At 33.2% G+C, this 24,241-nt stretch overlaps 1 protein-coding gene across 1 annotated transcript; it reads right to left on the reverse strand.

Moving 5' to 3' along the window:
* Positions 1–361: 361 nt before the first annotated feature.
* Vinc (Vinculin) lies at positions 362–23,751 on the reverse strand. The gene is made up of 20 exons (XM_023174183.2): positions 23,526–23,751; positions 17,523–17,630; positions 16,051–16,233; positions 15,788–15,991; positions 12,149–12,448; positions 12,014–12,093; positions 11,610–11,840; positions 11,437–11,533; positions 11,019–11,382; positions 9,825–10,058; positions 9,565–9,762; positions 9,420–9,511; positions 9,177–9,264; positions 8,895–8,927; positions 8,304–8,411; positions 6,341–6,394; positions 5,536–5,657; positions 4,093–4,222; positions 3,836–4,039; positions 362–1,302 (listed from the first exon to the last, which is right to left on the reverse strand). The coding sequence occupies exons 1-20, from the start codon at positions 23,580–23,582 to the stop codon at positions 1,130–1,132; spliced, it is 3,060 nt and encodes a 1,019-aa protein (XP_023029951.1). The 5' UTR covers positions 23,583–23,751; the 3' UTR covers positions 362–1,129.
* Between the last annotated feature and the right edge of the window lie 490 nt (positions 23,752–24,241).

The raw sequence follows: 24,241 nt of genomic DNA on the forward strand, positions 1-24,241 counted from the left end.
TTGAATTGAACTTTCTTTTCTAAGAAATTAGGCATATGTGTGGGGTGTTGAAGTACCAATCTTGGCATACACTGGAATTTTTGGGTGATATTGACAAAGATATTGTGCTTATGATGCACTGTTTGGAACCTTTGGTGTAGTAATGAATATTAATGGAGTTTTTTTCCCAACACCAAATCGTTATTTATAACACCTCGACACGTGTTTCGATCACCAAGTGATCATCTTCAAAGAGGAAGATTAAATCTTCCTCTTTGAAGTAACAGCTCTATCTCATGTGTTTTTGAATATGTTATTATTTTTATCAAGTATTTCAGTTCTATCATAATATTCAGATGATTCTACAATTAATACAGAAAAAACGAATATAATATTTTATTAATTTACTTGTTACAAAAAGTTTCACTCAAGTACATTAATCATTTTTAAAACGATAAAAGCTGTATACATAAATTTAGGAAAAATATATGAATATCTAATGGCAATGATTTATATTGCTCAACAAATACAATTATTGCTAACAAAATATATAACGGCTGGATAATTTGGCACTATTGCACATAAAAATTTAAATCTTCATCTATATTTAAAGCTTATAAAAATAACTATTTCTGGGCAAGGCAATTCTACATCACTTGTGGTATATTTTAAAACCTATGCTAGTTGGTATCGGTGAACTTTTTTAATGAGAACATAATTTCATAAGAGATTATTTAAATTGCAGGATTGTCTTGGGGTACTTACAAATATTTAGTATGATTAACGATTCTTTCAAGTTTTGGCACTATTATTTGGAAGCCTGTTAATATATTTATGTTTTACGATCAAAGCGGTGCCATATCTAAGTTGCATTATCGTTAATCATATGTATAAAGTTCTGGTTAGGTCAATGTTATCAAATAAATAAAGTTAGTCAAATATAAATTGTTTTGGTTATTAATTTAACTCGCAAAATATATCAAATTCTTTTCGAAAAATGAAATGGAAAATAAAAAAATTCAAAGTGGTATTCAAAATAGATCAAGAATAAATAACCGGTCTTTTCATGAAAGGGAAGTTGGTGACAGACAGAGTGACCCCTCCTGGATAAGCCATCGACTCTAATCACAAAAGTCTCCTTCGAAACGTCTTAGGCATATGCATACCAAGGTTGCTTTCGTACCCATCTCAACCTTCCGTGAGTTTGGGCATGGATTTTCACGCTGGCACTCTCTGCAGCTCTGACTGTTTCCTTGACACTTTGCATTAGATTCTGGGCATTTCCTTCCAGCATTTCAGTTGCTTCTCTGTCTTCTTCGGAACCTTATAGAAATATGAAAAGTTGGTAGTCAATATTCTTAATTAATAAGTTGTTATAAAGACGTGAATGGAGTTTGTATTGCGTACTATTCTTTTGAGCATGGAAAGTGAATTATTGTATCAATTTGAAATGTAGCAATAAAAATAATACAAATACCATTTCGAAGAATAATAAAACCATCAAATTAAAGTTTTTTTAACATATAAAATAAAGACAGTATGAAATGATATTAAACGTTTTACAAGTAGGGCCTTAGGAGAATTGTTAAAATGATGATGAATTGTAGAAAATATTTCATTAAGAAATTCAATAGGACCACACAGAGTGACAAAAGCTAGTTTTATAAATATTAAAGATGAACTCAGGAAAAATATTAATATACCGCAAATCTGATATTTTGTATTTATAAATAAATACAAAATATCAGATTTTGTATTTTTTGATATTTTGTATTTATAAATAAATACAAAATATTAGATTTTCGGTATGCAGTAATATGAAAAAATTTCTTCTCATATTTCATTTCGGTTTATTTCATGTACTGGGGTTTGTGTTATGAAATTCAGATGATGCTCCAATATGTATGCGATTCTAAAATAAAATAAATTAATTTTCGTATGCATGAGGTTAGGTTGAGTTCGTCCAATTAACAAATTCAATACCCATCACACTGACACTACAAAAGATGAATTGGAGATGTGAATCAGAAGTCATTAGGCTCCTACGATGCTCCTGTATGTGAGCGATTCTCAAATGAATCTTCGAAGTTCGGCATAGTCAACGACATAGTCAGCGACTGTTACATGTAAGAACTTGCAGATTTTATATCACAGAATAGGGAGATTTGCGGTTATTCCTACGAAAACTGAAGCCAAATACTGATAATTTGCTATCAGTGTATCAACAAGACCATCCCTCCTATCAAGTTTATGACTTTTTTGTGATTGTCATTGTAGTGTAGAAGTTACTTTATTGATGTTCAATTTTAATTACATTACGACTGAGTAATAGTGTAATAATTACATATTTGAATAAATAACACAAGAAAATATACTACCAAATTTCCAAATAAAATAAGTGATTATTGATTGGTTCCTTGTGTGACTAGATGTCAAAAAAGTAAAGTCGGATGGAATAACTTTTTTGATTCTCAGTTTTTATTTGAAAACTGTTAATTCGTGGTTGGAACGCAGCCTCAACCCAAATTTCCATAGTTAGATCTAATCTTCACATTTTTTGTCGAGTTGTGGGAATATTATAGAAATGTAGCTGCAGGGGGTCCATCGGAACCAGCAAAATTTTGAAAGTGGTCTATGATAAAAAAGTTTGGGAACCTCTGGTTTAAAACAACTCTCATAAGACCAGACATTGCACATTCACCTTTACATGCTACAAATGTCATCAGAAACACCATATGATGGTTAATTTTAGCTAATAATTAAGAACAGTCTATTCTATAGTTGACCAACTTTTATAAAAAGAAACAAGCTCAAATATTCATAGATTTCAAGTGACAAAAAGTGAAAATCTGTTCAGTAATAAGTTCTTGATTGGGATACTCTCTGTATGTTTTGAATGCTGGCATCATTTAAATTTATTTGATGTGTTATAGGTGTATGTTAGGACACCAGACCAAGGAACCATATTTGAGTATATACTAGATAAATACATTTACAACTGTAATAAAATGATGTTGATCATTGAAATCTGAGTGTGTTGTAAATACTAATCCCAGCATCGTTTTGGTAGCTGAAATCTTATTTATATGAGGACAACTCTGTAAGTTATGTCTCAAATTCAATATCAAATTTTTTATTTGAAGAGATTGTTCAAAGTCTATACTGTGAGTATAGTAGATAAGATAATTTTTTGAAATATGATTTTTTCAAAATTAAATATAAGGATACAGACAAATTAACATGGAACTGCAATTTGAAAGAAAAATAATGGCAACGAAAGATATTATGGTAAAGTATGTACAGAAGAAAATGACTCGGTTAACTCACAACCCAATAAAGTAGTAGTATTGAATACCTACCTTAATAAATCATTAGAAATTAGTACTAGAATTGCAAATCTGCCATTAACTGAGATAAAGACAAAATACATGTTTCATAATGTATCACAGTCATGATACTTTTCAAATACATCATAATCTGATGTTGAGATTGTTGAACATTAATTTTGCCTAACAATATTCGATAATGAAATGTTATTACCTTTAATTTGTTTTCCTTCAACTAAGACAGTGCGAAAAGCAAATATACAGCATGAGTTGAATATCTTGTAAAAGAAAATGGCTAAGAAGTTTCCTTCTGAATCAGTATATTCAATCTAAATAAACAATTTTTTTTCTGAGAAGAACCCCATTCATTCGTTACAGGTTTCTAACAAAATACATGGACAATGAGAAAAAAATATTCTTATTTTTCGAAAAAAAACTTCTTAGACACAATAACTTGTGCTAATAGACAGAAAACCACAAATTGCAATTTGAACAGGAGTGAAGCAACCTACATTAGTATCATTTCTCACCTTGAGATCCTAGCATAGTAGCTTTAACTGTAGTTAAAATCTTCAACTGGGTAGCAATCGTTGGAATTCTTTCACAAACTTGAAGTAGATTGGTTCTTATTCTTTTATCAGTGCATTCCCGTGCCAATTGTTTAGCTATTCTAGTCACTTCTGCGCTGGCATCTGCTATAGCTTTAGCTGTAGCTATGAGATTTCTCTTGGAACCTTGAACAAAAAAAGTGAGTGCCAATAGGGGATTTACCTCAAGAAGATAAAACCTTTATCATCATTGCGAACAAGCTCTGATAAATTAGCCATTAATTTTGCCATCCTTTGTGCAGCAGCAATAAGTTCGTTGTCCTTTGCCGACCACTGTTTTACTTCTCTGTGCAAGTTATGGGCTGCAACCTGGAAGAAAGAGTACAAATTGTCACAGATATTTCACACCTTTTGGAATAACTTCTTGTCTATGAAAGAAAATCAGATATCTGAATAAGCTACCAACCCAAAGTATGATACTACAGGCGTTCTCAATTGGCGTTTGGTATCTTCGGCAGATGACACAAAACTAATAGTAATTTGTAAGGTGGTTTTGTTTCTGGTATAATTAGCAAAAGTCAATAGTATGCTCATTTTATTGATTATTAAGCCAACAAAGGTACTCAGAAACACAGCTACTCTACGAATTGATCTCAATTTTACGTCAACCCCTGATGATATCAAAGGCCAATCGAGAACATTTCTTATAAGGCTTGAGTTTAGACTATGTTCGAATGCCAAAAGTCTTATAAGGTTGATTTAAATTTCAATATCAAAACCATGAGAAAAATCAAAATAGACAGCACAAGTTGTAAGATTACTGGGAGTCAATGCAGATACTAAACGAAATGTATCACACAGTTTGACATTAACTTAGGATATTATACCTTTAGTTTATTGAGAAAATATTAGTGGAAGTTATCATCTTGAAGGTGATAAAATATATTTAGGCTACTGTAAGTTACTCAATTTCAATAAATGTAGAGGTGAGTACAGGTAGTCTAATGAGAGTCTGATGTTGGTTGAAGAGGAATTCATGTCCCAATTCTGAGTAGTTAATCGCAAAGTTATAGTCTCAAGAATCAATGTCGGCCAATATCAATTAATAATAAAAATGATCTCGTTTTACTATAATACCCTTATAAGTATAGATTATGTCAAATAACATCAAAATTGAAAGAGAAATTAAATAAACATATTCATCCAAAACGAGCATTTTCCCAATCACCAGAAATGCATTTCTTTTCGTTTATTTTTGGACTGATCTATTTGTTCATCATGAAAAGTCTTTTTTGTATTTTGGTAGTGTTCCATTATGCTTTTATGGCACATAATTAATACAATTGGGCCGACAAGAGAATGAAATGCATACTTTCATATAGCATTCATTTCTTTTAACAAGTGAAGAAGGGAGATAAAACGGATAACGTTTACTAATAATCTGCGAGAGCGTCTTGTTTGAATGATAGCTTGCAATCAGTACGTCAAAAGGAGATAGCTATAGAAAACCGAGTTGTCAACAATTTCTTAGATTTTCAGACGAATTGATGATGTATTACTATCATTTGAGTATGAAAGTATTTACATTGGACTTTTAATCACAGTAGATTATATTCATTTGGAACAATAGTTATAAAAAACAATATATCCAGTAAACAATTCACATATTTTTCACAACTTACCATTATTGGTTGACTGGGTAAGGGAGCAGTTTTGAAAACGTCATCTTCGTCGTCTGTTTCTGGTGGTGGTGGCCTTATAGGTGCGCTGTCATGAGGCAGAGGAGGTCTTGGAGGAGCCTGTTCTAAATGTCAAAAAAGCAATTTTGTGAATTATGAATCCTTTGACAAAATGGATACCATTCTCTGATAGAAGCTTGCTAACATTCACAACAAGTACATTAAAATTACCATCTTCAATGATATATTCAGGAATGAATCTTGTATGTCCTGTATGCATGTAACAAGAAAAAGTCAAGACATAAGATCAAAAATAACATTCAAGACCAAAAAAGGGAACAGTCAACAATATCACTTAAAAAAAACTTTTATTAAGGAATATTCAACATTAAAATAAACAAGCCAGAACACCAAAAAATTGTACAAAACTGATGAAGCATTTCTAGCAAAGCATTCAAGAGCAGCAGTGCAATGAGTATTACCAATACCACTAAAACAAATAAAACTCCATTGTTACATTTTTCATTGATCATCAGATTACTTTTTATTAACTCTATGCTTACTCCACAAGTTTAAAAACTCGGTTGAAAATAAAATATAAACAATGCAGTTTTATCAACAGAATGGAACTTATGTCATATCTTTCACCCAAGTTCAAATTCAAGCAGCCTGACATTTCCCATGCTTGAAAGTTTTTGAAGCCATAATGCCCCATTGAAAACATCCACCATTGCCATACTCTCAATTAAAATGAACAGATCAATCCACCCTACGAAAGCATAAAATAAAAAAATATATTTGAAATTACCTGGTTCTTGATAGTTAGGGGCAAGTTCTTGACAAAGCAAGTCTGAATTGTCGCCTAAAAGACGGCAATTTTAAAATCAATACCAAAGCAAAATATAATCTGCCGTCAATTCTTACTATTATATTTTTTTGATTCCCAAGAAAGAGTACAAAAGTACGGAATAACTAAATTTCCCTTGAAAATATGAGTTAAGCCCATTGTAATGTCTTTAGTAATGAATGAGAAAATGATTATAAAAATTGTCAGAGAATCTCATAGAAAATGTATTATTTATTAACTTTTTATCCTGAAAAAACAGAGCAAAATGTCAAAGTGATATTTATTATAAAGAGAAGACCTGTAGAATCTTTACGAGAAATGGTTTTTCATCAGATAGCATGGAACTCTGCATAGTTCTCATTATATTGATCAAAAATGTTACTGGGTTCAAAGGCCTAAAGAGAAGTATTTGCTGTCGAAAATATCTATCTTTCTGTTAGATAGAAGCAAGTAATTTGAAAATGGAAGTGTTAATTTCTATGGGGAAGTTACATTTGTTGAATATGTTTCTGAGTTGACATTTGACTTTAATCAGCGAGAGCTCTGGTTTGGATGGTAGCTGGTACAGGTAGGCTATACAAATGTCAGTCATCATCAATTTCTTAGATTTGGGATCAATTGATGATATATTACTAATATTTGATATTAGTTCACATTGTTTACAAGCAGTTTATTGAAAAGTTAATAGGCTCGTTTTTTTTGCCAGTAATCAACTGTGGGCATTTAATATTTTACATGAATTTAACATAAATTTTAATAGCAAATTGGGCATGTCCTAATATTCTGCATACTGGAATATTTAAACTGCCACATATTAGAGTTGAAAAATGGAATATAAAATATTTTATGAAATTCTGCATCAAAAGGTTAGGCTTTTCAGAGTAGTGGACACTTCATTTCGTTTTCAGTAGTTTGTCGGCTCATATTGCATGCCCAAACTAATGATGCATCTGTATTCTCGCGTTGACTCAACTGTAATAGCTTAGAAAGTTCGACGAGTTGTTGGTGAACGTGCACATATCGATTGGTAATTTTTAAGGTTAAGTGGATAGAACTTGATTTTTCATTAGTTGTTTTCAATATATTTTCTTCTGTTTTGTGTTATAAAATTATTGAATGAGAAAATGTGTGACTTGCAATTTACCAATATTGGCACCTTTTTTTAAATAGCTATTTTCAATTCTGGACCTATTTTATCTAGGAGTACCAAATTAAAATTGTCATTCACATTTATCAAGTAAGGTTTTCAGCTTGAATCATAATTAATTATGATGAGTAGAACTGGATTTCCCAATTTTACACAACTGCAATAAAATTATATATCCAATTAAGATTTTAAGTAGTCTGAATTTAAGAGACATCAGAATAATACGACAGTAATAGCACCAACCTTCTGAGAAGGTCACATTTGGAATCTAAGTGTTGAGTGTTTAGAGTGCCTGACAGTCATGATAAGATAATGGGTAACGGCACCTTTATGGATATCTTTCACATAAACTTCACCTGTGCCCCGATGCTTCAGACTTCCTCTGACCAGTGGGTAGCCACTTCCAATCAGCTGGGAATACAAAAAAAAACTCAGAGCAATCACCTGAGTAGAAGACTATAAAGAAATTGACGAATATATTATTGAGTCATTGAATGGAGTCGTTTATTTTTTATAACTGACACTTATTAAAGAACCCCTAGGTTTAACATCTACAGAAATATTTGGTATTCTCCAGACTAATTTTTCTGTTGTATTGAAAACCACCACATTGTTGTGGGAACAATGTAACACAGTGACAAGTAACATTTTTTGAAAGGATTTCACCAACTATAATAAAGTAAAATTTGACAGCAGATTTGCAGAAATAATAAATAAATATAAAAACATTTGTCAATGGGAATTGAATTAACTTGAATATAGAGGGTATATTAGTACCTCTTGCCCACTTAGGCAATGGGCTGACCCGCCCTTGTTGATGGTGGGAGGGACTGAGAGTCCCAAACTCCCTGCCAGGTGTTGGTGTGTTTCTCAGCGGTTCGCCAACTACAATTTTAGCATTAACAAGGCAAACTACGTAGCATAGAATATGTATGCAAGGTTTTTTCAATAAAGGCATTATACCTAGAGAATGGTTTCGTGAAATAAATAATAATATTGTGGAAGTTTGAAGCTTATTAAAAAAAAGAAGGTTCTATATGTACAGGTTATACGTTTTACAACTAGAAGAGACCATGGAAATGAAAAGGTTCTACAAACTTGAAACACGTGTTTAGGTTTTGCAATATGTACAAATAATTGTAATTTTAATCCTTCTGAAATTGTAATTTATAGCATGACTCTTCTTTTCAAATTACTAAAATTCCTACAACGAAACATTAGGTAATATTAGTAATAACTAAATCAAAATTCATTCAAACCTGAAATGCACTGCTTTATCAATCATATGAAGTGATAAAACTGAAGTGGAATATATAAATGAAATACAATGCCTTTTTGAAAAATATTATAGAAGCCCCAAAAGTATACCTTTATCGATAAAGTAATTGCTTGGCGTAGACTCTGAAAAAGATAAGTAGTTAGTTAAAATATTATCGTTATATACAGATTAATGATTAATATATGGCTCTAATTTACAGAAAAATGTTAACTTGAGCTATTGAGTCTTTTATATAAAACGTCAGATGTGAGATGAGGCAAAAAATATTTTTATAAAATAAACTTCAAGTTTTGAATCAAGTTAAGTTTTAAATTTACAGAAACATTACACTTAAATGTGAAATGAACTGAAAATGAGTTTTATTGGCTTACCCAAACTCAGTGAATTTATATCAGGTAATGGCGGTAATTCCGGATGGATCTGAACTGCTTGGCGAACTTGTCCCACAGCATTTAATAGCTGAAACATTCAAAACACGTTACCTCCATCAGGAACACTTTTTTATACACGGGGAAAATTATTGGACGTTGAAAGCTTTTGGCGATATTAATCATGATATTCTCCGTACTATTCAGGTTATTGAACAGAGATGAGTCTTATTCCCATATTCTTACCCCTCTGTTTGAATCCCTCCATTTAGATACAGCATTTGCATCAGATGGATTAACTGCAACAAACTTTGCATCTTGCACCATAGGAGGAACGCCTTTAATAAAAAAAAACTTAATTTTTGGTCACCAATATGAAAATTTACATTACAATTTTGGAGTAAATCTGAAGTTTTGTTAACGTTCTCAATGAAATTTGGATCTTCCGAATTGTCACATTCCTGTTTAGCAACAAGAAGAACTCTATTGGCAAGTCTGGCAATTGCAGAAGTATTATCAACCATCTTCTGAGGTTGTTTGTTCTTTATGGCCTCTTCGCACAAAAATGTATGTTTTTTCATCTGCTCCTCTACAAAAAGATCATTGAGTATTCATGGTACCGAAGAAAAATATTAGATTATAAATATTTACCAGATGACTTTATGAAATCGGCAGAATCGGTGGCCTCATCGCACAAGTTCCGAACTTTAGTTAAGGTTTCGGCATATTGTTGACGTAGGTTTTCAAAATGTTCGTCAGCAGCTTTGGATGATGGGTAGTTCATTCGAATGCTACCAGCAGATATCAACTGGGGTGTTAAACTTTCCACTTGATTGGCAGCACTCTGGAGAGCTTCCGCCATTTTTTTATTGCCAGAGCTACTCCCTAGTAGGAAAAAATTAAACTTATTAGTAAAAATAATTATATCACATTCTTTATAATAGCTACTAACAATATATATATATATATATATATATATATATATATATATATATATATATATATATATATATATATATATATATATATATATATATATATATATATATACAGAGTGGCCAATTTTAGTAGACCATTAAATGTATCCGGAAAACAAAATAATATATATGATTCTGAAAATTTGGAAGTGGTTATGAATGAATACCACCCATGATCCTAAAATATATTCAATATCTAGCTCACCAACATTTCTGAGAAAGTTAAACCTACCAGAGATTGAGACAAAATGAGAAAATTTTGTTACAAGAATTTTTTAAACATATAAACTGCTAATTACTCAGGAGAGGTTGATCCAATTTACAAAAATTAAAAAATGTTGGATAGATAATTGAAATAGCTATCAAAGGAGCTATCACAAGACTTTGAGTGATGCAACACTATTGTCTTTCTTATCAAACGTTACCAAAAAAGATACCTTTTTACCCAAATTTTATCCGACCTTGATATTTTGTCCTGTTCAAAAGTTGAGAGGGGTGCAACTATCAACTGTATATCTTGAAATCCGTATATGAAGGTGTAGGAATGTATTAGCAAAAGTCACTTCAAATAAAAAAGCCAATCTAAAAATGTAAAAATATACATTAGAAATAACTGATTCGCACATGAGAATTTGTGTTGAAGGAAAGATGTCTGTAACACACCTAGTACAAGTGATCTTTGATTTTGGTTAGTTTAGTTTTTGTGTTTCTCAAAATATTTTAGAATAGATTGCATTCATTCATAGCATTTATCAGATACGTGTAGTGATTCCCAAAATTTGGGTAACCGCACAAGAAATTGAGTATGATTACAAATAATTTGAGAACTACTTATTCAAAAGTATATATCTGTAAGTATATATCTCACCAGCTGCTACCATTTTAGCGGTTTTCACTGCTCTGTTTGAAAACTGCTGTAAATTAGCGGCTTTATCAGAAAAGTTTTGATCCCGGTTAGCTGAACCTTCAGGTACTAAAACTGCTTCGGTGAATTGCTTCAGAGGAGTAACAATATCAATGAAATCTTCAACAACCCTGTTTACCACAGCTTGGTTGATTTTTTCTTTGAGTTCGTGCAACTTCTGAGATAATCTTCTTGCTACTTCCTGAGCTTGTGGCGAGTTACCCTTTCCTTGGACACACAGATCAGATAATTGGCGAGAGAGGGAATCCACTTCATCACATAATTGAAGGATTTCAGCTTTTTGGATTCCTGGTAACCCATCTGCAACCTAGAAACATATGAAATAGTGTGTTCATATAAATCTTGAATTGGGGCTAATTACTTTTCGGCCTTCTCCAACAACTGCTGTTATAGCCCTACGTCCAAGACCTCTGTCATCCTGGCCTGGATTGGAGAGCCATTTCCGTGCCTGTTCTAACCTGGAATTAACATTGATGTGTTGAATTTCTGCTCATTGAAAATTTAGGAAATAAAATTAACTTTAATTTAATTTACCTTCCTTGCGCAGTGTGAGCAGTCTGTTGTAATCCAGCCTTATCCACAGCAACAACGGCATTCATAACAGACTGCTGAAGTTGTCCTAGTTTTTCTCGAATACCCCTTGCTAAAGATTCTGCCTGAGGGCTAGCACCCTTACCATCCTGACGAAGTTCGCATAATGCATCAGTCATAGTTGTCAGGTCAGAACAAAGTTTGTTCACATTTTCTGAATCGTGCGGAAGACATCTGGAATCGCAATTGTTAATGTTGACAAATTAAAATTCAGCGATCCAAGAATCGCTGGATGTTTGGGACAAGACACAAAACTGTTTGTAGAATGTATAGCTTATCATGCAGTTTATACCAATATATAAAACTTTTGTAAAATACAAAAGGTATTTATTAATCAAATGACATACCTTTCAGCAACTTTTTGTGCAGCATCAATAATCTGTCTTAAGGACTTTTCTCCCACACCACCTTTCACAGCATTCGGATCCTTGAAATAGTTTCAGAATTTCAGATAAGTTTAATACAAATAAAGTATGACTTACAAATAACCAGTCATTTGCCGCATTTGTTTTATTGGTTATTGCATTTTGCAATTTCTTCAATACAGTTAAATTATCCAATTCTGACTGTTCTTCATCATAACTGGTCAGCTGTAAAACCCTAATAATCTCATTGATTTCATCTGTCATTCTCTGGGTCAGATAGTTTCTGTTTTCCGCAGCTTCTTCAGCACCTTTTCCTCCCTGAGATACTATATGTATGTAGATTTTCATTGAACAAATCAAAATTGGGGCCAAAGTTTTCACTTGATCTAGACATCTCACTAAAATCTCTGCATGAACCTGAAACAAGTTAAATTCATTCATTTCGAAATGAAATTTACCAATCCTATATATATGCACATTGTCATACTGAAAGGCAAATAATTCGCAAATTTGCTGTACAGAAGCAATTACAAAACAGAACATTTGCTGAATCATATAGGACAGGCAGTTTCCTAATGTTACTATTCCATAACATATTCCATCAAATCATACAGTATTAAAAAATGACATTTTCATAAAGCCTATCACCATAATAAAATGAAAATGAAACAGCACTTAATCATCTCAGGGGAATCTCAAACAAACGGCACCAGGGAAAAGTTCAACTTCAGATGTCACAAGATAGTCTTTGAAAAATCATGTGTTTCTAGCACAAATACCCATTTATCAGATTGCAATCTTTTCGAACTCAATGAACATGATTGAAGAGAACAAAATTCGGGTTATTAGGCCATGGTCGAATGAAACCTAAAGTAACATACATTTCGTCTGCTACTGTGGCATACCATTAGTGGTATATCTGTTAACTGCGAGGAAGAAAGTTATATCTCAAAGTCTTGATTGTTCTTTACTGACACTTCAAGATATGATCTTAGTCCTTTCAGTAAACATACATACCACTGATGATATGCTGCAGTAGCAGACGAAATGTTTGGTACTTTAGGTTCCATTCGATCATGGCCTAATAGCCCAGATTTTGTTCTCTTCAATCGTGACTCTAGTTGAGGAAGCCTATCACTACATAGTATAAAACAAAGTTGCTCCCCGCTGTTTATCCATATGTATGCTTAGATCTTCAAAACTATGCAACGGTTTTATTTATTTATCGGTCAATACACTACAGAATTATTACAAAATCCCAAATGGTACATCAAGAAAGTTTCAATTGTTGAAACCAGTCAAGCATTAGAGTTCAGTTATGAACCCAACGAGTAAAATCCTTAATATAAACTATTGTAATTGCTTAAAAATAAATATCAGTCCAATACACCACAAACTATTAATAAAATATCAAATGGAACATAAAAAAAGAGAAAATATTAAAAAGACAAAAATAAGCTTAAAGACATTCAACACTAATGAATAATTAAATTATAAAACAAAAACGTAACTATGTCAAGTACATTACAGAATTGTAACAAAGTTCCAAATGTTACATCAATGTGCAAACAAACCCTAGAGTCAAGTTATTACTTCATATTAAATAAAGGAATGCATTTTTATTTGTCAGGTAGTACATTAAGTTCAAATTCAAAAAAAAAATACGTACGAATACTAGAATAAGTTATGATTATTAAAAGAAATAATAAACGACTATTCAGAAGTTTAATGAACAATCTCTTGATGAAGTCGTCTAATTGCTATTTTTTTGAATTTTAAATATGACAAATGAAAAAGATCAAGTTCTGAAAAGTATGTATTGAAATTTTTTTGAAGCCTTCAACTTATTGCCATCGAGCCATAGTTAGTCTTGTGGAATCGCAACCCAAATGAAAAAATGCGATTGCTTCTTAAGGCTCTTGAGTTAACAGAAAGGCAAAGGTCATCTAAAATAGCTGAACAATTGTAATGGAAGTTTATTATTTTATGAAGGAATAGAACCATTGCAAGTTTACGTCTGTCCTCAAGTGATAATAAATCTAATACAGACGGCCTCATTTGCGAGGTAAATCCAAAGTAGGGTAGGCCAAGTTTCCAAATTATATATTTAGAGAAGCGATTTTGCACTTTTTCAAGCCTCTCTTTATGACAAGCATAAAGAGGACACTAAATAACACTATTATATTCCAAAATACTCCGAACCAGTGAAAAGTATAATGTCTTTATAGCATCATATTCTGTAATATGCCGGGTATTCCTTTTGATGAATCCGAGCATTCTGAATGCTTTATTACAGTTATTATTGACATGATCAATAAAGCTTAGATCTTTATCGAAAGTAATTTCCAAATCGCACAAGCTTTTGACAGTTTGAAGAGTTGCATCATTAATGGAGTAGTTTCCAATGACAGGCTGTCTCATTCTATAAAATCTCAACACATTACATTTCTTAATGTTAACTTTTAGACAATTAGCATCATAGTAGGTAGGTTTTGACGTGCTGTTTTTTAATAGTGATTCAAGAGGAAGACTTATATGCATATACCATGCATAATATACTAGGAGAAACAATGATAATTTTTGAAGTTTCTAATGTGATGTCATAAATAAACACATTTTTGTGCTAACATTGCAAACGCTGGCTGAACCCTATGAGATAGATCGAAATAATGTACAGTACTGTACATCTTAAAAAGGTCTACAAAAAAGTTTGCGATGGTATATGTCTATCTCACAATAACCGTTTTTTATTTATTCCTTTTTTATGAAGTGATTTTAAGCAATACAGCATTCATCCCTATGCAATTGAGTACCTTAAATACATTTTGCATTCAATATACATCAATATGGCCATTTACAGCATGTAATTTAAAAGAATATTAAGATATAGATTCATAATGCAGAGACATAGCAGTTGCGGTGGTAACAAACGGGGCCGGCGGCGGGTGCCTATAAATAACATGTGGAAGGCTGCGCTTCGCCCCATAGAAGCAATTGCACGCGTTTATATGTATGTTTAGTATCAGCATTGCAACCGTACGGAGCCGGGGCGGTTCGCTAGTGTTCTTATATTCTGTGAACATGCTACCAAGTTCTGAGAGCAGCTGTGAGTTGTTCTTCAGGTGCAATATGATGGAGAGGGAGTCTATCAAGTGTAGTATTTTTTCACTATCAATTTATATAAATTGGTATATATTGGTAAATTTATATAAATTTATATATATTGGTAAAATTTCTTTACTGTAGTATTATGAAATTTTCCAAATTCTGCGAGACAATTTGCATATATGATGATGTTATAATTAAGGGAAATTCTAATTTCATCAGTTACATTTCTATGCATTTGAATATGCTTATGCTTATTTCGATATAAGGATTATGTTGACTTGTAGATGCATGCACATCTACAAATGGTGTAGGAACTAATACAATAATTAATTGAAAAAAAGATCATACTTTAGGAACACACTCGAAAATAAATTAGGAGCTTATTCTTTTCAATATTGAGACAGTTAATTAAAAAATTATAAATTTATGAATAGATTTATGTTGTTTTTCAATATTGTTATCGCTTTTGTACAAAAAGTAAAATACATTACAGAACCGTAGAAAAGTCTTACGGTTTGATTGTATTGGCACATTACATCATGCTTCATATTCGTTATGAAGTATGCATAACTTATTGTCATTTTCTATCGAAGTTTGTTAATTAAAATATAATAATCTTAAAAAAAAAATTATATGGTGACGAAATACCTGGTGAGTTAGCTCTTTTTCTCTGGCACTGACTTCTTTAGATACTCTACTTAGACAAGGGCTTAAATCCCTCAGAAACTGTACTAGTTCATCTAGAGTTTCTATAACTTCAGCAACTGCAAGGTAATCAAGGACCCTATGGCATTCCCTGATGATTTTCCTAACCTCAGATTCATCAAAACAAAGTAGCAGGGCAGAAGTGGCCTGGAATGAAATCATGGGATCTGCTATCTGGTCAATAAAACAGTCATTTATGTATTTACCTGTAAAATGCCTCCACTACCTTCGATCAACCGTTTTCTTGCAGGAGATGAGAAGGGGTCTTGTTTAAGCATATCACTAGCTTCTTCCAATAGTTTTGATGACCTTTCCACTCTAACGAGGGCAGATGGCATGTCTTGACGTAGAATTGGGTCATCAGAGCTGTTGATTGTATCTCTACCAACCTAAAAAGGATAGTTTAAAATTAAAAATTGAGAAAGTCATAAAAAACAGGAAGGAATGAAGTTATTGCAACACTGAATATATTATGTTGATAATACTGATAAAATACTAATACAATATATGTATTGCTGAATAGTACAGTATTCCCTAGAGGTGACTGAAACCTAACAAGGGATTTTTTCCCACTTATCTTGAATAAAGTTGTAAACTTCTGGTACATTGAAGAGTTTAACTTAAGAAGTTCAAATTTTAAATATTGTTAGTTTGGCTTTGAAACAGGTATTCCTATTACGAGTTCCGGATGTCCTCTGCATTTTACGAGAAAGATATTTCAGTTTCATGGTTCCATGGCTAATTACTAAAGAGTAATGTGGGCGAAATTCCATCTTTTGACACCACATATTGTTACAGTCCATATAGGTTGAGGTCCTTCAGATAATGTGTTCATGACTTGAGAAATCAAGTGATTCGTCAAAACAAATTCTGATGTTCCTATCACATTTAGAAGGTGTTGTCTTATTGAATCTAACCAAATGGCATATAATTCATTTACCGTGTTAGGAATCACACGTTAAAAGGTAAGACCTCGTTATTCCTTAGCTTGCACAAGTTTCTCAACTTCTGAGAGTTGTCGATCGTATGGGGGCGACAGCTGATTAACGGAAAAACAGATTTTAAACAGATTTGTTTTAAACCTCTAGGTAAGATTCTTTTTTCAGAATACTTATCCCTGGAAGCTATTAACTGATTGACCAACCACAATCTAATGGCTGATTAATACAGTAAACTTTAACTTTTACTTCAGTAAAGTTGTCACAATGTAAATCTGTAGGAGCATACATACGCCATACTTTCGTAAAGTTAAACCTAAAGTAAAATTTAAAGTTTAGTGTATCACCTCACGAACCAGCCATATATGGTTTATCAAACTGTGTTTTTAGACACTCATGTTTTTGCTGAAAAAAACATTTCTTTCACAATATTTATGTTTCAGAAGAATGCTTTGGAAATAAGATCAATCAATCAATCAATCAATTTATTCAATTCACATACATATACATACACATATTCACATACATGTACATACACATATATACTTCTTTGAAAAATCATGAAATTTACTTTTTTCTAAAAGTCAATAGCATCAATCACTGAGAATTTGGTGGTAGATTAATGTACTGTTTTCAGACATCAGGTAGAGTTCAATTATTGATTTTCTTGAATGCTAACTATAGATTGAAACGACTGAAAAAGTTTATTACGGGATTTAAAAAATAATTTCAACACTTACTTTGACCAAGTTTAAAACAGCATTGCTGACTGACCTAACTGGTAGTTGAAGGTCAGGCATAGGTATGCCATCCTCAGCTTCCTCATGTAGGATAACCAATTTGGATACCTGAAACAAATAAAATGTATTGATCAATTAAAATGGAATTGATGTGAAACAACAATCATTTCAATAACAGTTGTAAACTAGACTGAAGGTATATTGAACTGTATCAATTGTAAATGTGTGTACAAGGTCTGTTACTTTTAAAATATTTAATTATATGAACTTATACACTTTCTATTTCTTGATAATGAAACCTGTTCAGCCTAGATTTTTACTTCTTAAAGGAAAGTCTGTTTAAGTGAAGATATTCAAGTGTAACAAGGGCATTTCTGCAAAACCAGAAACAGAATATCAAGTATGATCTGGGTAGAGCGTGGGAATTCAGTAGTTACTATAGATTTGACAGTTCTCACTCTTCACACCGATATCTCGTCAGTACCGTGATGTTACATTATGAATGGATGTAGGCTAAGAACCCATATGATGAACATATCAAGAGCCAATGCATAGTGGTCAAAGACACTATTATGGCAGGCCATGATAACTGAATTCAGAAAGCTTGACCTGAGAAATGTAAAGGTCACATGCTTTGATGAGTTGAGGTCTTGTAAATTGACTTCAGTTCCTTTGACGTGGGCTTATCAGGTTTCCACCTCGGTTTCCACGACATATGTTTAGTCATCTTGTTCACTGTCAAAAACCAAGACTAGCTCATTGACCACTCGGGTTACTGCCTTGGAGAAAAATGCTCCAGACATTGATGACTTTACAGACTTGTCAGGACCAGTCCGCTATGAAGTTTCTGTCTGAACTCATAGTTTTCCTGTCAAACAGTGTGAAGTTGGCAGCCACTTTGATTCCAGCAACCAACTGACCAGTGGCTTCGCTGCAAAATCGATACCTCTCAACATAGATTTTTGATATAGGAAAAATTGAAATTTACATGGCACGTCAAAATACACTCTTTTAATACTCCCTATTGAAATTTGATATTCGCAAAAAATGTGTTAGGAAATACTTAATAAACTTTCTTCATCAGTTTTAGATTTTTGTTTGAAGGTGGTTGACAATATTTCGTGGAGTATTTCATCAGTTCGGACTTCTTTTGTCTAATATAATATAAATAGATTTGAAATCCCTGAAAAAAATTAAACAGATTAACCGAAAATGACAATTTTATTAAACAAAAAAACTGAAATTATAAAGAAATAACACAAGCTACAACCAAAAAATTGAAATATTAGTAAAAGCTGGAAATTGAAAATATTATTAATAAAAAATGGAAAATAAAAATTAAGATTCCAAACCAAGTTACGTCACGACGTTTCGATTGTTAGTATCCACAATCGTCTTCGGGTGATAATTGGACTTATTCCTCCGAGATCTGACTATTTATAGGTCATTCGAGTGCTTTCACCTATCCCCTCTTCCCTCTCACCGCTCCATTGGTTTTAGCGGGAAATTACCGTTTGGCGGGAGTTGGTCGTTTTTCGCTTGATTAGAGGTTTCCATATGTTACATATCTCTACGCTGGCTTGACTAAATGCGTTGTTGGACAACATATACGCGGCTTCTTTGAATTTTCTCCTAAATCAATGTTCCTCTTTGTGGATGATTTCAGCTCGAGCCCACTTGATATTATGTTGATGAGTCCAAACATGATCTGCTATTCTGGATTTGCTGGTTTCTCCTCTTGTGCTCAGCAATGCGAACTTCCAATGGCATCTTAGTTTCACCGATGTATGATTCTCCGCACTTGCAGGGTATCCGGTAAATGCAATTCTTGGAATCGCAGTTTGCGTTTTGTGGCCTGGTTTTCGTGAGTCTGCTACGGATAGTGTTCCCAGATCTGAAGCAGGTCCTGATGTTATACTTGGACCCAATCCTTTTTATTCTTTCCGATAATCCTCTGATGTAGGAAAGTACAATTACTGGTTGTGGTGGCTTCTCTTCCTTGTGGAGCTCTTGCTGTCTTCTAGCTAAAGCCTGTTTTATCATCACTCTGGAGTAACCAATCCGTTGAAGGTCGTTTTTGATGATGCCTAGTTCCTTTTCGAGACCTTCCTTTGTATTACAGAGCCCGAAAGCACTGTCTAGTAGAGTCTTGATGATTCCTCTCTTAGTCGATTGATGGTGGTTGGATTTCTGGTTCAGAGACTGTCCTGTGTGAGGGAGTTTTCGATATACAGATGTTTATCATTTAGTGTCGGTCCTCTTCACCAATACGTCTAAGAAAGGCAATTCGTTGTGGACTTCCTTCTCCATTGTGAAAGTGATGGAAGGACTTACGTTGTTGATGTGCTTCAGGAAAGTGTCTAGTTCTGCATTTCCATGGTTCTATATTATGAAGGTGTCGTCTGCGTATCTCAACCAGACTCGGGGCTTCTTCAATGGCCAGAGTTTCAAACCACTCCATATATATATTAGCTACAACCGGTGAAAGTGGCGATCCCATTGGCAGTCCCTCATCTTGCGTAAATAATTCGTCCTTCAGTTGGAAGTAGCAGTTACGTACACAGCATCCTAGTAATTCCATGATTACTTGTATCGGTAAGTTTGTTCTATCTTCCGGATCCCCATCTTCGGATAGCTTCTTCTGTATGATTTGAAGTGCTTCTTCGACAGGAACGTTGGTGTAGAGGCTTTCCACGTCGAAACTGATCAGTTGATCCAGTTTTTTGACTTCGATTTCCCCGTAGTTCAACGAAATACCTTGAATTTTTCATAAAAGATGATGTTTTAACTTGCAATGGTTTAATTATTGGTATTAAAAATCTGGACAAGTTCTGAGTGGCTGAATCTCTGTAGCTAATGATCGGTCTGAGCAGAACATCCTTTTTGTGGATTTTGGGTAGTCCTTACAAGTGAGGGGGCTCACTGTGGTACGGTGTTATCGATGATTTCTCTTTTTCCGAAAAATAGACTTGGTGTTTTTTCAAAGTCTGGTACAACTTCCTTTCAATTGATGCAGTAGGGTCTCTTACGATCTTCGTGTATTTTCCTTTCTGAAGCACCTCTTCGATCTTCTGCTCATAGAGATCAGTATCCATCACAACAGTAGAGTTTCCCTTATCTGCAGGTAAGATCTTGATGGTGTTGTCTATACGTAGCCCGTTCAGGGCTCTTCATTCTTCATTGCTGACGTTAGAAGTTGGAACTGGTTCTCGATCTAGCTGTTCTCTGATTTTCCATCTGAATTCTTTTACCTCGATCTGATCCATAAAGGATCTGGTGGATTCTACTGCAGTTATTATTTCCAAAGTGGGCACAGATGTTGGTGCAATGGCGAAGTTTAGAACTTTCCTCTACGTCGGTGAGCGGGCGGGAACTCATCAACAAGAGTTCCCGCCCGCTCACGGACGTAGAGGATTAGTATGTGAGTAATTTATATAAAAAAACTCTGCAAAGGGGTTGAGGGGGCTATTCCACTCTCAAAAAATAAATATCGATATAAATTCATTGAGACAAATACTACCAGTTTGAAATAAACAGTAAGAAACACCTTAAGAATATTTCATGTCAATTTCGTCACTTTGTAAAAGGGATGAGTCACTTCCTAATAATAAAAATGCCACTTGTGACCTTTCAGAAAAAATACAGCCCACTTGAAATTCACAAGATATGTTAGAAGGCAATATATAAAATAAATTTGGGGTAAATTTCCCCTTGAATAAACAGAATAACAATAACATTTCATAAAGTGATATTGATACTGATGAATGCAATTGAGATGTCTTTCAATATATTCTGTGATATTCAAGCTGGCAATATTTTAATTGAGAGAATCATGTCTGAGGAGGATAACATTTCCTTATCTCCTTTGCAAATAGATGAAACTTAGGAAATGTATCTAATATATCTTTCAAACCATCCGGTGAATTTCAAGCTGGTAGTATTATAATGAAGGAAATGTTATCATTTCGGGGGTAGATCACACCTCCTTAGCCTCTTTGGAAGTTATTGAAATTAACATAGATTTCCTATAAATTTCAAGCCGGTATCATTCTGAAAGTTCTTATGTCTGGACTTCATTATTCAGGGATACATTGAACACCTTCATCTAATTTTGTAATTATATAGATAGAAATGTTGAGAATGTTCAATGTATCTCCTGTGTTTTTCAAACTGAATGTTTATATGAAAGGACTTAATTATTTAGGAGGAACTGCAAATTGATGGAACTACCAAGAAAGAGATCTGGGAAGTCTTCAAATATATCCTGAGAATTTTGTTTCAATCAACAGATTAACTGTAACGATTGCAGAACTTTCTCACCCCCTTTGCAAATAGGTGATATTGATGAATTAATTAAGAGATTCATGTATGAATATAATCATTCAGAGAAAGGGTACCCTGTGAATTTCATGCTGGCAAGGACTTGTCTGCTTTCATTATTCAGCGGAAGATTACACCCCCTCTTTCCTCTACAAATGAAAAAAAATGTCATAGAATGTTTATTTTTCCCAACACACCCTGTGAATTTCAAGTTGGCAGTATTTTTATGAAAGGACTCCCATCATTAGGGGAAAGATTCCAGGGGAATTCCCCAATACACTCTGTGAATTTCAAGATATGAAGTACGGTTTTTATTATAATAAAGTGAAGTAGGTACACCCCTCACCCCTTTCGCAAATTGATAAAATTAATATGGAATATTCTTGAGGTATCTCCTAACATACCTTGTAAAATTCAAGCTGGTAGGGGGATTGGTAAGAATTCAAATTGGATTTTTATCATTCATTACACCCTCTCCACAATAAGGAGTTTTAAAAGATTGTATTTTGACGTGCCATATACATTTCAAACTTTTTGCATTCCTGTAGGGTGACTGTAACAATGAAAATTACAATTCAAACTGCAAACTAATACTTGTGATAGAAGGAGATCTTTTTTATTGCGATTACATGTCATGAGTGGTGTTGTTCCACCCGAAGTTAATTATATAGCATAGATTCGACATCCAGAAGGTGAAGGATGTTTTCGTCTACAAACCAGAAATCACCTGAGAAAATGCACAATGAACTTGTGAAACATTGCATGAATTCAAGTTCCTTGCAGCACATGATTCAGGCCCTAGAGAGTCATGTGCAAGAGGTAGCAACCAGCTACCTCTCTTTGACCCTCTCTGCTCATATGGTTCTTCAGATATTGGCTGAATTGTGAAAGGCTTTCGAATTTATAAGATGCTGATAAATAAATTACAGCCCAAACTGCAGCATTTCAGCTTCTTTGCAATCAACAATTCATTTTTAAGCGGTAAGAGTTGAAAATTCCAGGTGGCTATGGGTTCTAGGTAATTTTTTTCAACAATGAATGTGGAGCCTATCCATGCTTATTATTAATATTTTTCTTTTTATATTATTGAATTAATATCCATTTGATAATCAATCAATTGTATCTAGTAATATCTGCATGTATTACCTAATTTTGAAGTTTCTAGTTTAATGGGAGTGTAGGTGTGAGTGTTGTTATATTTTCCAAGGAATTATCATAAAAGTGGGCATAACATACTTAGTGAAATAGCATTTGAGCATAAACAATCAATGGTGTCACAACCTTATTTGGCGAGAGGAAAATGTTGAACGCAATAATTTTATTTTCATTAGACTTAAATACAGGCAGGTTTATGATGCATAAAACAAGATCAAAAATAATGGATATGAAATGTCAAAACAAAAACACAATTGATTAAGCACAACTTTAGTTTATCAAAGCCTAGGACAACGCCTACTTATTTGTAATTCTATCAATAACAAAAGGAAATGAGAATTTTTCATAATGATAACTATAATGATAACAGATATGCGAATTGAAAGGTTGGGTCGTTTCAATTATGTCATTTAGAACCTGGGCTAAGTTTAGGATATGTTGACATTTCCACAATTTTAGGAAAACAATGACTAGTGAGCTAAAAATAATATAAAAAAATCGTGAATAATAGAAACAAAATCAAGTTACCTGTTGTGCAACTGGATCCAAAATAGATTCAATTGTTTTTGTATGAAAAACGGGCATTTTCACTTGTTTTATAAACAAAAATCAACAAAGCAATAATATATTTTAATTAAAGATTCAATGAATAAATTAAATTTTGACAAAAAGAACGAATAAATTATTTTGAAGTAAATGTCAGACTCTTAAGGAGACATCTGAAAGTCTCGAAGATCGAGATAATAATATAAGAAAATTGGAAGAAGTTAAAAATAGATATAACCCTACCTTTATTTTGTGCCATCTAGGTTAAATCATGAAACTACTCAATCGGGCGGTATTTTCAAAAGAGAATAACAGTACAAAATTCCTTTATACACATTCCGTAACAGGAACGGATTGAGGACATTTAGATTCTAAGGGATTTGAATATCCAAAATTCTGCTAATTCTGAAACTTCAATGATATTTATTAATTTATTCGTCATTTTGTGATATACATATGATATTAATATTTCGAGCTTGTAATGGGACCAAAGCAAAAAATAAGAAAATCGACGAAAATTCAAATAGTTCAGGTAGGTATACCACGGAAAATACGGACGGATTTTTTTCAATTTTAAACGTTGTCGAAGGGGTAACAGCTAGCGCTTTCCTAAATTTGGGCCAGATTTCAAGTGTCAACTGATACATTTCTGAAGCATCATCCAGTAAATTTAAAAAATGACCGTTGCCAGTCAGTTG

The sequence above is a fragment of the Leptinotarsa decemlineata genome, unplaced genomic scaffold, assembly GCF_025532065.1.
Source record: "Leptinotarsa decemlineata unplaced genomic scaffold, Ldec_3_MD MMD2_tig00026354_RagTag_RagTag, whole genome shotgun sequence".
Lineage (NCBI taxonomy): Eukaryota > Metazoa > Arthropoda > Insecta > Coleoptera > Chrysomelidae > Leptinotarsa > Leptinotarsa decemlineata.

What these genes read in the sequence shown, in the direction of transcription:
- Vinc (XM_023174183.2), bottom strand. Translation starts at nt 23,582, where the DNA reads ATGCCCGTTTTTCATACAAAAACAATTGAATCTATTTTGGATCCAGTT. An exon ending in TGGATCCAGTTGCACAACAG is followed by an intron (nt 17,631 to 23,525) that starts GTAACTTGATTT and finishes TATTTGTTTCAG; the next exon opens with GTATCCAAATTGGTTATCCT. An exon ending in CGCTAAAATGGTAGCAGCTG is followed by an intron (nt 10,059 to 11,018) that starts GTGAGATATATA and finishes TTTTCCTACTAG; the next exon opens with GGAGTAGCTCTGGCAATAAA.